Source organism: Chelonia mydas, chromosome 2 (assembly GCF_015237465.2).
Source record: "Chelonia mydas isolate rCheMyd1 chromosome 2, rCheMyd1.pri.v2, whole genome shotgun sequence".
NCBI lineage: Eukaryota > Metazoa > Chordata > Testudines > Cheloniidae > Chelonia > Chelonia mydas.
The window spans coordinates 63,042,848-63,058,399 of NC_057850.1; the positions used below are offsets into that span (position 1 = coordinate 63,042,848).

Consider the following 15,552-nt stretch of genomic DNA (forward strand, 5'->3'; position numbering starts at 1 on the left):
TCTTACATAGATGTAGTGCCTTTCATCCTCAGAGATCTCAGAGCTCTTTCCAAATGATATGTGATGTGATATGTATCGCTGAGATTTGATATATGTTAGTATCTTACCTCAGATTATACGATGGCAGCTGTTCATTCCTACTATATTGTTTCCATAAACATCCTTCCCCATGCTGCATCCTAGAAAATAAGCCAGTTTCTTAGAGGGTATTCCATCAAGAAAAAATAAATTATTCCTAACTATTGATTTCTGAGTTTGCTTCTGGGACGAACCGCTCAAATGTTTGGCTGATGCGACCATGTTGCTTGGTATTTTCCCGTTTCAGTTTCAGAATAGTGAGCCTGAGCCAATCAGTCATGATGTGCTGAATTGATTGTATAAACAAAAGTTCACTGAACATTGCAAACTTTAAAAAAAACCCTGTAGGTAAAGAGTTGCTAGGTATTAACTACTGACAGCAACAATATGCAGCTAATGTGATTGAAACATTTTAATTAATGCCAGTGTAGCCGATAAAACATTGAATCCAGATTGATTGACCTACATATGTTTCCATTACTGAAGTGCTTGTGATACACAAAAGCACCTATCTCGTCGTGCTAATTAGCGAAACATGAATGAAACACAGGGCAATAAAAATAGGAGACGTTAGGAAGGAGTCATAGAACACTACTAATTTGACTCAGCATAGAAAGCATATAAATTAATATCCACACTTTTAAAATTAAGTATGTGAGATCAGTCTAGCTCTGTTTCACTACTGAATACTCAAGAGCAAAATATATGCAAACAATGGAGGGAGGTTCCATGCTAGGGGTGAAATCTTCGTTCTCTTGAAGTCCATGGGAGTTTTGCCATGGTCTGCGATGGAGTGAGGATTTCATCCTTCATGTCAATATGCATCTAAGTCTGCTTTCAAACTTGAAAAACAAAATGAGGTTCATGGAACATTCCTGGTAGAATTTATCAGCTACTGTAGGTTGAAGTGGGGGACAGGAAAGAATTTTTGGGGAGTAAGAGAAAAAACTAGGTAAAGGGAAGAGTGAGAGTGCACGAGCACAAGGTATAAATGGAAGAGGTAAGGATGAAAAGCACGATGAACAGGGAGAAGCAGGTTGGGGTCCAGAAGGGTTCCAATGATGGAAGAAGAACTGAATGGAGGCTGGGAGGGCAGCAGCCAGCGGCAACCCAGCAAACAAAGGGGAAAATACCCAGAGTTCTCATACTGTCAGAAGGCTGAGAAGGTTGCTTTCCTGGCTGCTTCCCTCTCATTGGGAGAGGAGAGAGAACTCACCCAGCAGAGGGACAGGAAGGGGATCTAGAAGGCCTTACCTTGCAACCTTGGCTATGGCTGGTGCTGGCTGCTTTGAGGGAGGAGTCCTGAGAGTCTGGGAATTGTCACAGTCTGCCACTCCGCCCCCCCACAGGCTCCTCGTGGCTGCAGCTGCTGTTCCCCATGTGGGGTTGGAGTGGAGGGGAGAAAGTGATGGGGTCCAATGCTCTGAGCGTTTTTCCAAGCCTTATAGAACCAATCTTCTCATTCACATGCTGATAAGGTGTAGCAATTTGTTTTTAAATAACACAAGATTTATTGTTATTGTTATTGTTATATGCCACAAGCTACCAGAAAATTATTGAGCACCTGGTAAATGATGGTATCACTTTAACAATAGCTCAGGTATCTTTCAGCTCCCAGGACGGCGGCTGCTTCTCTGACTTTCTCATGAGGCAACGTCTGGAGAATTTAGAAAATTAGGCGTTCTCCACTGACAGCTCTGATTTGTATAAAACGTATTCCTTCCATATTGTCTTTTTAAAGCAGAAATTCTGATTTCAACTATTATCTCCCACAAAGTTTTTAGAATTTGATATGATGCATTGCATTAGCATGTTACCTTTGAAAAATACAACATGACAAATTTTCAGTTGGAATAACTCAGTGACTTCAGTGAAGTTACATGAACCGAAAATTTGGCTCCAAATCTATATATATTAGCAAATGGTCTATGATGATACACCTTCTGATATAAGAATGCTGTTTCATCTCATTTACACGAATGCCTGTCAAGAAGAGAATGCAGAAGTAAGAATCTGCTGTAGGTGAATAAAGTGCCTTGTGCTTATATGCACGTATATTTTCTCATACATATGATGACAAATATTTCCCAGGGATATATGAATGCTGGATATAAATCCACCTTGCCAGAGTGCACAAGCAACTAGAGTTCTGCTCCAAGCTCACACCAAAATTGCCTGCACTTGAAGACGCTTGTTAAATTTGACACATTAATGAGGAATGATACAGTTTTGCTTTTACTCAAAAGAATTTTTTTTAAACTCCAAACTATATGATGATTTGTTATTTATAACAATTTTGTGATTCCACCTAGTGTGAGGATGACTTAGCTGAGAAGATGAGAAGCAATGAAATACTGCAAAAAGCCATCAATACGTTTGAGGAGGTGGCTAGTCTGCCAGACGTCCCTGCTGATCTGGTAAAATTGAGCCTGAAACGACAAGCAGACAGGCAGCAATTTCTTGGTAAGATTTAAATATGGCTTATGTGTATGACTTAAATGTGCAGAATTTATGGGGAAGATTTTCAAATGTGCTTAAGAGAAGGAGGAACACCGACCAGTTCCATTGATTTTCAATGGGATTTGTATACCCAAGTCCCTTACATACTTTTGAAAAATCTCCCCCTAAAATGCTGTTAGTTATCAGTTATTTGGATTACAGTAATGCCTAGAGTGCCAAGAATTGGGCCACATTGTGCTAGGTGATGTGCCTATAGTGAATGACAGTCCTTGACTCATAAAGTTTACAATCTATACAGACAGAGGTAGGAGAAGGAAGTTTTGCTAGGCTTATTTTCAGAGGGTGTAACTGAGGCAAGGAGAGATTAAGTGCTTACACATGATCATTCAGGGGACCTGCAACAGAACAACCTTGGGTATGTCACTTCACCTCTTTGTCTCAGTTTTACTATCTGTAAAATTGGAATAATGATGCTTATCTTCACTTCGTAAAGTGCTTTGAGATCTACTGATGAAAAGCACTATACAATAGTTAGGTGTTGTTGCTATTGTTGTTCTCCGGAGTCCCAGTCTGGTGCCTTTAGCGACTGTCCTTCCTCCCTGGATGTTTGGGAAAGTGCTGTTTCTCAAAATCAGACCGTCATTTTTAATGCATATTTTGAGGTTTTAAAAACCTATTTTGAAGCTTTTAATGTACTGTTAAGGAACTGTAATTAGTGAGTATAATTCTGTAGACAAGAAATCTCATATTTATTATTGCTCACAAGCTTTCTGTCAGTTTTGTTTGTTTAGTTTTATTTATTTAAACTGTTCTATTAACATAATTTACACTTGTTGCTATTGAAACTCTTTCTAAGAAGCAGAAAGTTAAGTAAAGTATTATGCCACCAGTGAGGTATTCTGTATCTCAGCTGTGTGGTTTGCTAGATCTCATGGGTTAAAGCACGACATGAAAACGGTCTTAAACAACCAATCAGTTGGCTGACAAAAAATCACTTGTCTTTAGTGGTGTTGCAGCCATGTTGGCCCCAGGATTTTAGAGAGACAAGGTGGGTAAGTTAATATATTTTATTGGACCAACTTCTGTTGGTCAAAGAGGCCAGCTTTGGGACTCTTATACCTGAAGAAGAACGCTGTGTAAGCACCAAAGCTGTCTTTCACCAACAGAAGTTGATACAATAAAAGATAGTACCTCACCTACCTTGTCACTCAAAAATCACTTGTTTATTTAATGGATAGGGTCTTGCACTGGGGTGGAGTACAACTGTATTCAGTACATTCATGGATAATTTAGGGCTACCTCTAGATTGTCTAATACAGATGGTATCTTGTACAGTTTTCCTTGTATATTTGTGTGTCTAGGTTTTTATGAAGTAGCCCATCACCGTGGTATCTGAATTCTTACATGCTTTTTTGTAAGTTGGTCATACTTTTCAGCTAATAACTTTAACTTAGAATTCTATCTTCATTGCAGAACAATGGAAACTTAATCATTACAGTCATGAAAAGCATCTGCCCCAAACTCTGAACTGCATAAAATAAACTTTAAAATTAGGGCTGTCGATTAATCATAGTTAACTCATGTGATTAACTAAAAAAAATTAATTGAGATTAATTGCAGTTTTAATTGCACTGTTAAACGATAGACTACGAATTGAAATTTACTAAATATTTTGGATGTTTTTCTACATTTTCAAATATATTGATTTCAATTGCAACACAGAATTCAAAGTATACAGTGCTCACTTTATATTATGATTTTTTATTACAAATATTTGAACTGTAAAAATGGTGAAAGAAATAGTATTTTGCAAGTCACCTCATAGAAGTACTGTGGTGCAATCTCTTTATTGTGAAAGCTGAACTTAAAATATATAATTATGGACAAAAAATAACTGCACTCAAATACAAAATAATGTAAAACTTTAGAGCTTACAAGTCCGTTCAGTCCTATTTCTTGTTCAGCCAATCGCTCAGACAAACAAGTTTGTTTACATTTATGGGAGATAATGCTGCCCTCTTCTTATTTACAGTGTCACCTGAAAGTGAGAAAGGCATTCCCTTGGCACTTTTGTAGCCGGCATTGCAAGACATTTATGTTCCAAATATGCTGAACATTCATATGCCCCTTCATGCTTCAGTCACCATTCCAGAGGACATACTTCCATGCTGATAGAAAAGGAGTACTTGTGGCACCTTAGAGACTAACAAATTAGTTTGAGCATAAGCTTTCGTGAGCTACAGCTCACTTCATCGGATGCATTCAGTGGAAGATACAGTGGTGAGATTTATATACACAGAGAAAATGAAACAATGGGTGTTACCATACACACTGTAAGGAGAGTGATCAGGTAAGGTGAGCTATTACCAGCAGGAGAGAAAAAAAACCTTTTGTAATGATAATCAAGGTGGGCCAAGGAACAGTGGGGGAGGGGGGGAAATAAACATGGGGAAATAGTTTTACTTTGTGTAATGTCACATCCACTTCCTTCTTTATTCAAGCCTAATTTAATGCTGTCCAGTTTGCAAATTAATTCCAATTCAGCAGTCTCTCGTTGGAGTCTGTTTTTGAAGTTTTTTTTTGTTGAAGAATTCCCACTTTTAGGTCTGTAATCGAGTGACCAGAGAGATTGAAGTATTCTCTGACTGGTTTTTGAATGTTATAATTCTTGACATCTGATTTTTGTCCATTTATTTTTTTTATGTAAAGACTGTCTGCTTTGGCCAATGTACATGGCAGAGGGGCATTGCTGGCACATGATGGCATATATCACATTGGTAGATGCGCAGGTGAACAAGCATCTGATAGTGTGGCTGATGTGATTAGGCCCTATGATGGTGTCCCCGAATAGATATGTAGACACAGTTGGCAACAGGCTTTGTTGCAAGGATAGGTTCCTGGGTTAGTGTTTTTGGTGTGTGGTTGCTGGTGAGTATTTGCTTCATGTTGAGGGGCTGTCTGTAAGCAAGGACTGGCCTGTCTCCCAAGATCTGTGAGAGTGATGGGTCGTCCTTCAGGCCATCCATAGCTTCAGAAACAACTAGGACATCATAATCAAAAAGGCTGACAAAGGAGGTGCTGTTGTCGTCATGAATAGGTCAGAATATGAACAAGAGGCTGCTAGGCAGCTCTCTAACACCACATTCTACAATTCTACATTACCCTCTGATCCCACTGAGGGTTACCAAAAGAAACAACACCATCTGCTCAAGAAACTCCCTGAAAAAGCACAAGAACAAATCGGCACAGACACACCCCTAGAATAAAGACTGGGAGTTTGTGTCATTACACAAAGTAAAACTATTTCCCCATGTTTATTTCCCCCCCCCCACACACACACACACACTGTTCCTCACACGTTCTTGTCTACAGCTGGAAATGGCCCACCTTGATTATCACTAGAAAAGATTTTTTTTCTCTCCTGCTGGTAATAGCTCACCTTACCTGATCACTCTCCTTACAATGTGTATGGTAACCCCCATTGTTTCATGTTTTCTGTGTATATAAAATCTGCCCACTGTATTTTCCACTGAATGCATCCGATGAAGTGAGCTGTAGCTCACGAAAGCTTATGCTCAAATTAATTTGTTAGTCTCTAAGGTGCCACAAGTACTCCTTTTCTTTTTGCAGGTACAGACTAACACGGATGCTACTCTGAAACCTTCCATGCTGATGACACTCATTAAAAAATAATGTGTTAATTAAATTTGTGACTGAATTCCTTGGGGAGATTTGACAAAACGCAAAGAAGTTACCAATGTGAGATTTCTAAAGATAGGGACGGCACTCGACCCAAGGTTTAAGAATCTGAAGTGCCTTCCAAAATCTGAGAAGGACGAGGTGTGGAGCATGTTTTCAGAAGTCTTAAAAGAGCAACACTCCAATGCAGAAACTACAGAACCTGAACCACCAAAAAGGAAAATCAACCTTCTCCTGGTGGCATCTGACTCAGATGATGAAAATGAACATGCATTGGTCTGCACTGCTTTGGATCGTTATTGAGCAGAACCTGTCATCAGCATGGACACATGTCTTCTGGAATGGTGGTTGAAGCACAAAGGGACAGGGCCATCCTTAGGCATACTCAGCTGCATAGGGCACCGTAAAATTTGGGGCACACCTAGATATTAGTGTCCACCCTCCCACCTCTTCCTATCCCTGTTCTGACCCTTCCTGCAGGCTCCCACAGTTTGCTGCTGCAGCCTGGTGAGTCTTGCTCCAGAAGGGATCTAGTAACTTAAAAGTGGAAAAGCCTTCCAGCCTGCCAGACCTATTAGCACAACATTGAAACTGTTAAAGAGCCATTCAAGTGGTAATGAAGCCATTTAACAGGCATTTGCCAACCCTCAGGTATATACTGCCAGTTTCTGAATTGACTGACAAAAACCAGGTTTCAGAGTAACAGCCGTGTTAGTCTGTATTCGCAAAAAGAAAAGGAGGACTTGTGGCACCTTAGAGACTAACCAATTTATTTGAGCATAAGCTTTCGTGAGCTACAGCTCACTTCATCGGATGATGTAGCTCACGAAAGCTTATGCTCAAATAAATTGGTTAGTCTCTAAGGTGCCACAAGTACTCCTTTTCTTTTTGACAAAAAACAGTTGGCAAAAAACAAAAAAAATACTACTGTAATATTTAATCAGAACATGTTAGTCTACAGGACCTTAGTTTAAAATTTGCTTTAAAAATATTTCATTAGTGTGTTGCTGAAGATGATAAAATCACATCTCTAAAAAATCCTTGCATAGACTTTTAGATGCACAATCTGAGTATTCATCGTAGCCTTAAATGCTTAGATCTTCAGACATATAGTTTTTTAAAATAAATCCTTCAAAATACACATTTTAATTTGAATTACGAAAGTACAAAAAACTTGCTTCCAAAGTCTTCCTGACCTTTCTGTCCATCCCTTTCACTGGACAAACGAGTTTCCCTTGCTTTACTTCTGACTATTTGATGAACTAGTTTTAAGAGAGCCTTCTAGCAAAATCAGTATCTTAGTAAGATATAAAATCGTTTGTTATGCCTAAAATCTTTGGAAACATATTTTTTAAAGTTGGTGAAATTTCATAAACATGTCTATTGTTATGGAGATCACACAAAGTAAATTAGTGTTCCCTTTTTCTAAAAGCAATGAACAGTGTTACGAACACACTAAACCTCTGTGACTGATTAATTTAAAATAATGTCTTTGTTTCAGTGAGTTAAATATGTAATAATCTGGAATGATTACTTTATGAAGGCTTAAGAGTACATTAAAAATATAAAATCAGCTTAGAAATACTGATTAAGACAAATGTAAAGCAGAGAAGAGCTGTATCATGTATTCCCTAATATTTAATGTTGTATTCAGCAGGACAGCTGACTTGCCCTTACTACACAGTTTTTGCAAATAAATCTCTGACAAACTTCAGTGTATATCAAAAAACCTGTGACTGACATTTTTTATTTCCAGGTTTAGTGTTTTTAATTAGGTCCCTTCTGCGTGTCCAGTCTTCACCTTCTGGCATGCAGTGGAAAACATGCTCCATTTTCTTTAGAAAGAAATTGCAGAAGAGTGTTTTTTTTCAAATGTCATTTGCTTCTTTTGGGTTCAGGGATTTGGCTGGAAGGGGTTGAGCAGGGTGGGGGAGGGAAGGAGGAGGGAGACAGTGGGGAGATGGCGGGGCCTGGGCAAAGTAGGGGCAGGGCCTAAGGCAGAGCAGGGGTGGAGTATGGACAGGGGCCACAGGCAGAAGAGGTGGGCTGGGGAGCTAGCCTCCCCAGGCGACAGCTTCACCCACTGCCCATGACAGCAGGTAAGAGCAGGTCAGCTCCCGCACACCCAATGCGCACTGCAGTCTCCTTAGGCAGGGGCCATATTCACAGAGCTGAATGCGTCGGCGCCATGCATTCTGCGTGAGGGAGAGGGTACGGGGGTCTCTGTGGGGAACTGTGACTCTCCACTGCTGTGAGGCAGGCCGGGCATCTCAGTATCCTTTGCTGCGTCGTCCCTCCCCCACCAGGTTGCGAGCTCGGGCTGCCATCGAGAGGCACCGGTTTAAGAATACTGTGTAGGACTCCATAAATCCTAAGGATGGCCCTGTGAAGGGACGTATGAATCTTTAGCGCATCTGGCCTGTAAATATCTTGCAACACCAGCTACAACAGTGCCTTGTGAACGCCTGTTCTCACTTTCAGGTGACATTGTAAACAAGAAACAGTCAGCATTATCTCCTGCACATGTAACCAAACTTGTTTGTCTGAGCAATTGGCTGAACAAGAAATAGGACTGAGGGGACTTGTAGGCGCTAAAGTTTGACGTTGTTTTATTTTTGAATGCAGGTTCTTTTGTGCATAATTCTACACTTTTAAGTTCAACTTTTATGATAAAGAGATTGCACTGCAGTCCTTGTATTAGGTGAATTGAAAAATACTATTTTATTTTTACAGTGCAAATATTTATTCTAAAAATAAATATAAAGTGAGCACTGTACACTTTGTATTCTGTGTTGAATTTGAAATCAATATATTTGAAAATGTGCAAAAGATCCAAAAATATTTAAATAAATGGTATTCTATTATTAGTTAACAGCGCAATAAATATTTTTAACCATTTGACAGCCCTATTTAAAATCCCTTCCCTAAAAAAAATCTGGGGGAGTTTTGGAATTTTGTCTTTAAAAAAAAAAAAGAGAAATTCTGAGCTCAGGCTCCCATAGGATTGTGGGATTCAACCTATTTATGCCCCCTCGCCCCACAAGTATTATACTGGAGAGAAGATGTGGTCTAGTGGAATGAGTGAAGATCTGGGAGTCAGGAGACCGAGGCTTAGTCACACTGGCACTGACACAACATGATTTGAAAGGAATCCCTTATGCACACATTTTGAAAATAAATGTTGAGTGCCTCAGTTTTTAAGTTGCTTAACTTTAGACTGAAAATGGCCTGACATTCAGAGATGGCAGCACCAGTATCTCCCACTGATTTCAAGCTGGACTTGTGGGTTCTGATAATCACACTGTAGGAAACGAAAAACTGAAGCTGCCAAACTAGAGAGCACTTTTGAAAATTTAGGTCCCAGTCCTGTGATGATCCAAACTGACCCCTAAACGTATACAAAGCCAGACTGACTTAATAGGCATAAGAGTCCATCCAGATGGATCAGTTTTCAGGATTGACTTGCTCTTAACTTTTCTGTTCTTCAGGAATATCCCAGTGCAGGAAAATAGTGAAGCACATACTTAATTTTAAGCATGTGAAACAATTAATTTCAATGGAACTAGTCACATGCTTAGTTAAGAACATGCTTAAATGATTTGAATGATCAGGGCCAAAATTTGAGTTAAAGTGCTTTCCTGACTTCGTGGAGCACTTTGAGATCTGCAGAAGAATAATAGCTACAAAAGTGTAAAGTATTTTTACTATTACTGCCATACATAGAATTGTCCACTAGAGGTTCCCATAACCCTGGAAGATACGTACAGTACCATCTGAGATTTCTTAGGTATTGCTTGTAAGGTGAGAATGGGCTAATTAAATGTATTCATATGTAATAAAGTCCACTTTTATGTTCTGCATCATCTGTGATCATTAATGAAAGGTGGGGACACAATTCTTTGATAAGCATTTATTTCTTGTTATAATTGTTATAATTCACTTTTGTTCAATCAAATTAGGTCACATGAGAGGTTCTCTGGTTACTCTTCAGAAACTAGTTCATCTGTTTCCCAATGATATCTCATTGAAGAATGATCTTGGAGTGGGTTACCTCTTAATAGGAGATAACAGTAATGCCAAGAAAGTTTATGAGGAGGTGAGCTTCCATTTCATATCAATTGAGAAAAAAATACATTGTTAATATATTTATTCAAAAGTTTGCTTACTAACTCCCTTAATGCTTTGTAAAGCAAATCATGTATATGTATGGCTCTTACGGGTTAACATAAATAACACTATTCTCATGAATAGTTTATTTTAAATTGGTTAATCAAATATTCCTGTTATCAAGATATTAAACACTCTTCTTTATAGACTAGTAAAGTTCAGGTGAAACTTTTTCACATGATTAACATAAATTGGCTGCTTATATCTTAGGGTAACCAGCTGTGTGTGTATTTATATACTAATGTACATAGGAATCTAACACTCATGATGAGAGGTGAAGACTTTTAATTATCTATAGGACAGAACATAGCACAGACCCCTTACTTTGCTCTGCCAATGTGCCTCAGCCCTGTTCTGGAGAGATGGATGTGTAGGCCCTACCAAATTCACGAGCGTGAAAAACACTTCACAGACAGTGAAATCAGACTTCCCCCGTGAAATCTAGCTATTGGAGGGAAGGAGGATGGGCACGGCTGGGGGTGCTGCAGTTGGGGCATCTACTGTTCATCGGGCTCCAGCTGCTAATCAGCTGGGTTCTGGAGGGATGAGACTTCCTCTTTTCTTGCACAGCTACTCTCGGGAGGAAGTCAGACCCACCTTTATCTCTGGGTACCTCCTCCGGCTGCAGGAAGCCCCTAGAGGTGGGTCTGATCCCTCCCCGGGCCGTGTAGGGGAAAAGGAAGTCCTGTCTCTCCTCAGCCTGGCTGCGTCTAGGAACCCCCGGCTGAGGCACTCCCAGTAGCACGGGGGAGATTAGACCGACCTCTGGGAACCTCCCCCGGCTGCAGGAAGCTCCGCAGGTATTGTCTTCAGAGCCCAGCTATGAAGGCAGTGCAGAAGTGAGGGTGGCAATCCTGCAACGCCCCTACAACAGCTTTGCCCCCCCCCCGCCCCACCTCCTTTTGGGTTGGGACCCCTGCAGTTACAACATCATGAAATTTCAAATGTTAACAGCTGAAAATGTGAAATTGACCACATTTGGCCATGAAATCGATCAAAATGGACCATGAATTTGGTAGGGCATTAGGGATGTGATAGGATGGTTCAATCTCTGACCTTTCAAACCTTGTCGTCTTTGCTCAGACTGCCAACACAAGTGCGGATTTAATCATGTATTTTATGTGGTGTCTTGTTCACTAGGATTGATGCTGCTTACCTGTTTCACACTTTAGTTGAATATCCTGGTGGAAGCTCCACCCATCTGGGAGGGTTTCCCTAGCCACATGGCAGAGAAAGCAGGAAACCCCTCCCACCATGTGTGGAGTTTCATCTGGTCTGGCAGGTCAGAAGCTTCCAGAGCTCAGGCTGCGTGAGGGGCTGTTCCCTGCTGAGTGAGGGGAGGCCCTGTCCTTCCCCTGAAGATGCTGGTGCTCTTGTTGGACCACTCGAGCTACAGGATTAACTAGATTGGCCAGTGCAGGAGAAGGCTGTTATCCAAAGTGAGGAATAGGCTAAGCTGTTGGTGCATTGTGCTGGGTCCCCAGGGTAGTCAGTTGCTACTGTAGCAAATAAAATTGTTGCTCTACCTTGCACAGCTCTGTCTCCCCCACTCTCCTGGGAGGTAGAGGGAGCTCCTTCCCCATGTGGTGCCCCCAGAGGATCGATGAGCTGCTGGAGCTGGATGTCATGTTTAGGGAAGGGTGTGGTCGGAGCAAGGAGACCAGTTCCAGTCCCCACCTTCCAGGTGTTCTCAGCACAGTGTTTGCTGTGGCTGCTGCTTTGGCATCTTATATAAACCCTGCCTTAGAAGGTTAATGTTCCGTTATTATTTTGGCATGCTGCCAACGTTTTCCTACAGAACGTAAGTGAGATGAAAAAAATGGCAATTTTTAATAGTTGGTATCTCAGCCAAATCTGCACAGAATGTCATGGAACAATGAAAAGACATGACGGACCTTGGACTAGAGACTTCCTTCTGAATTTCAATGGCATGTTGCAAACAGTGTAGGTGTTAGAGCTTGTTAAAAAAGGTCACAAGATTTCACTTGGAGTCACAAAGAGGCACTCATCACTACAGAGGATCAAGTCCTAAAATCCTAAATCAGTAATGGAATATACTGGTGTAATTCTAAATAGCTACATTTTAAAAGAATATTGCTGAAAATCATTTCTTACTTCAAGCAGTGACCTCATTTTAGGGCTGTAGGTGTTTTCTTGCAACAATGAATGACATCCCCTAAGAAAATGAATGCTGCTCTTTGCAAATATTAGGTGGTAGTCATGTCATTAGCTGTTGCAAAGAAAATAAAGTAATCTGAATTTGAGTCTTGGCAGATTTCCATTTTCCTCTTCTCTGCTTATTTGCCATTGAAGTTGAATCATCTTTGTAACAGCGGAGTTGGATTCAGAAAATGAGATATAAGCAGAACTGTTTTAAAATCAGTTTTTCAAAGTTTTCCATAAGAAATGGCATGTACGGTCAGGTTTTGATTTCAGAGGTGATCGGCTTATGTGCAACATGTCCTTTCTTTTCACTTCAAAGATGATGAACCTAAACATCATACCTTGAATTAAAAGACTTTTATGTCTATAACTAGAGTTTAACCTGATGGGAAATATGCCCTATTTTATCAGGCTGTCCCCGTACCACTGCTGGAAGGGAATGTTAAGAAATAGGATTTCAGTTTTTCCCCCCTTCCTTTGAATGTTATATTTAGGAATTCAGGAAGAGTGCATTAAAAGCAATCTTTGGAGGAGTCACAGATTTGTTTGTTTTCAAAGGTCTACAGATCATGATTTAATGCTCTTCAAGGAATTCCTCACTTACAGAGCAAGTGATCTGAAGGCAAATTCTGTCTGCCCCTTTGTGCCACTGATTGGTTATTATTCTGAATAGCCCCTGAGGAGCAATTTAGCATAACTTCTTTCTAAGCATAATTAATATTGTATGCAACAATAGCAACAGGTTAATATAATTTACAATAAATACTTCAAGTGTACTTTCTGCTGATTTTTATTGAATCACTCTCCTGGAGTGGTCGTGAATGTAGATTTTTGTCTTAATGCAGATAGATATTGTTTAAAATTAACTATCATTCCAAGTGGCTTGTAAAACTAAGTCAGATGTTGTATGTTTGGAATTTCTATCTTAGTTAATCAGATGTAACAAAATTATATGGCACATAAATACTATTGAAACTCAATTTGTTTGGTCCTCTAGGTGCAGCTTCTTAAAACAGAATTATTATCTATAGAACCTTGTAGCCAAAAGATGTAAAATCAGTGGCAATACCATGTTTTTCTGAATGGATGATCAAACAGATTTTAACTGTGGATTGCCAACTCCATATTTTTACTAGTTTCTTTTCTTTTCTTTTCTTTTCTTTTCTTTTCTTTTCTTTTCTAGACTCCCCAACAGATTATCTATTGGGTTGAACCTTTGTAGTAATTTATTCCTGAGAAAAGTGGATGTAAAATGCTACCATTTTTAGGTAGCAGCATTTTACACACTTTGTACTCAGTTTGCACAGATAACAAATAATTATATGAGGTGTAAAACAGCACAGAATCTAGTCCAAAGGAAAGAAGAGAAGGTACTTGCCCAAAGATCTTTTTAAGAGGCAGGATTGTGTGTTGTGAGACAATTACTGGAAAAGACACAGGAATATATGGGTGAAACATGTATGTGCATTGCTAAGGACTGACATAACTAGTAGTTTCAGGAATGTTTTTGTACTGTAGTTCTTTAACTGCATTTTTAAAATATGGAAGGCTTCGCTATTGCCTTAGCCCTGGTCTACACTTAAAATTTAGATCAACCTAGCCACATTGCTCAGGGTATGAAAAATTTACTTCCCTGAGCACAGGCACTGACTTTCATTTTTCCGGGTGGGTGCTCCACCCCGAGGCCCTGCCCCCACTCCGCCCCCTCCCCTGAGCACACCCTGCCCACTGCAGAACAGCTGACTGGCAGGTGGGTGCTAAGTACCCACTATTTTTTTTTCTGTGGGTGCTCCAGCCCCAGAGCTCCCACGAAGTCATCGCCTATGTCCCTGAGTGCCATAGTTAAGCCAGCCCAACTCCCAGTGTTGACATGGCTAGGTTGATTGAAGAATTCTTCCATCCACATAGCTACTGCCACGTGAGAAGGTGGATTACCTACATCAGTGGAAAACCCCCTTCCCTCGATGCAGGGAACGCCTAGGCTACGGTGCTAGAGCAGCAACTGTGCTTCTGTAGCCCCCGGTGTGTATACAGGCCCCCAGATTTGGTCACTCTGCTAGATCCTCAGCTGGTGTAAATTGGCATAGCTCCATTGATATCCACGGAGCTCTGCTGATTAAGCTGAGGATCTGTCCTGGTGTCCATGCCCATTCCTCTCACTCTTTAAAATAATGGAAGTTGTAGAAGTTGTAACAAAAGACAGACTTAAGAACGTAATTGATATCATATATTACCACACATGACACTAAAGTAAACACATAATTAGTCTCAAAAAAATAGAGAAGGGTGAAAGTGGTGAGTGTAGTTTGAGGGTATTGGAGCTTAGACCCACCTTCTTCATACTTCACCCTTTGCTTAAAACACTCCCATTCTACAGGGATGAGAAGATGCATACAATACTGTGATGCTCCCCAGGGGCACTTCGCTACCACCTGCCCTTAGCCAGAGGAAGCCTTGTCTGTGGGTCAGCTCCCAAACACCACCAGCCTCTGGCAACATTTACAGTACTCTCCAGACTTCCACAGGCCCTGCTCTCTCGTTACAGGTTAATGATAGGCACTTTCCAACTCCTGAGTCTTCCAAGCAGTCTCCAGCATCTCCCTGGAGTGTCCAGCCCTGATCCACTGGGCACTCACAGAATTCCCAGAGGGCCTGTTCTCAAAGGAACAGTACCCACGGTTTGCCAGTTACACCATAGAACTCAGCTCTGCCTAACATATAGCACTTAAATTTGTTTATAGAGAAAGCAAGTATAAGTTTATTGAACAAAGACCATAGAGTCAAATGATAGCAAGCAGAAGTACTGGAAACAAAGGGCTACATTTGAAATCAAATCATAACATGCATACTAGAGCCTACACTTAACTAATAAAATATTGCCATGTCAAGAGCAAAAGCTCTTCCAGCATACTGCAGTAAGGCTTGGCTGTGATCCTCCGTTCATGAAACAACCACGCTGTACTCTTGCCTCCTCAGTGGAAAGAT

General features: G+C 40.5%; 1 protein-coding gene across 1 annotated transcript in view; it reads left to right on the forward strand.

The window, feature by feature from the left end:
• Positions 1 to 15,552, forward strand: part of LOC102937266 (aspartyl/asparaginyl beta-hydroxylase) — a 125,827-nt gene that overhangs the window by 74,173 nt on the left and 36,102 nt on the right. The window contains exons 20-21 of the mRNA XM_043539580.1: positions 2,391 to 2,541; positions 10,197 to 10,333. Coding sequence (XP_043395515.1) covers positions 2,391 to 2,541; positions 10,197 to 10,333 — 288 coding nt within the window. The remainder of the gene's footprint in view (positions 1 to 2,390; positions 2,542 to 10,196; positions 10,334 to 15,552) is intronic.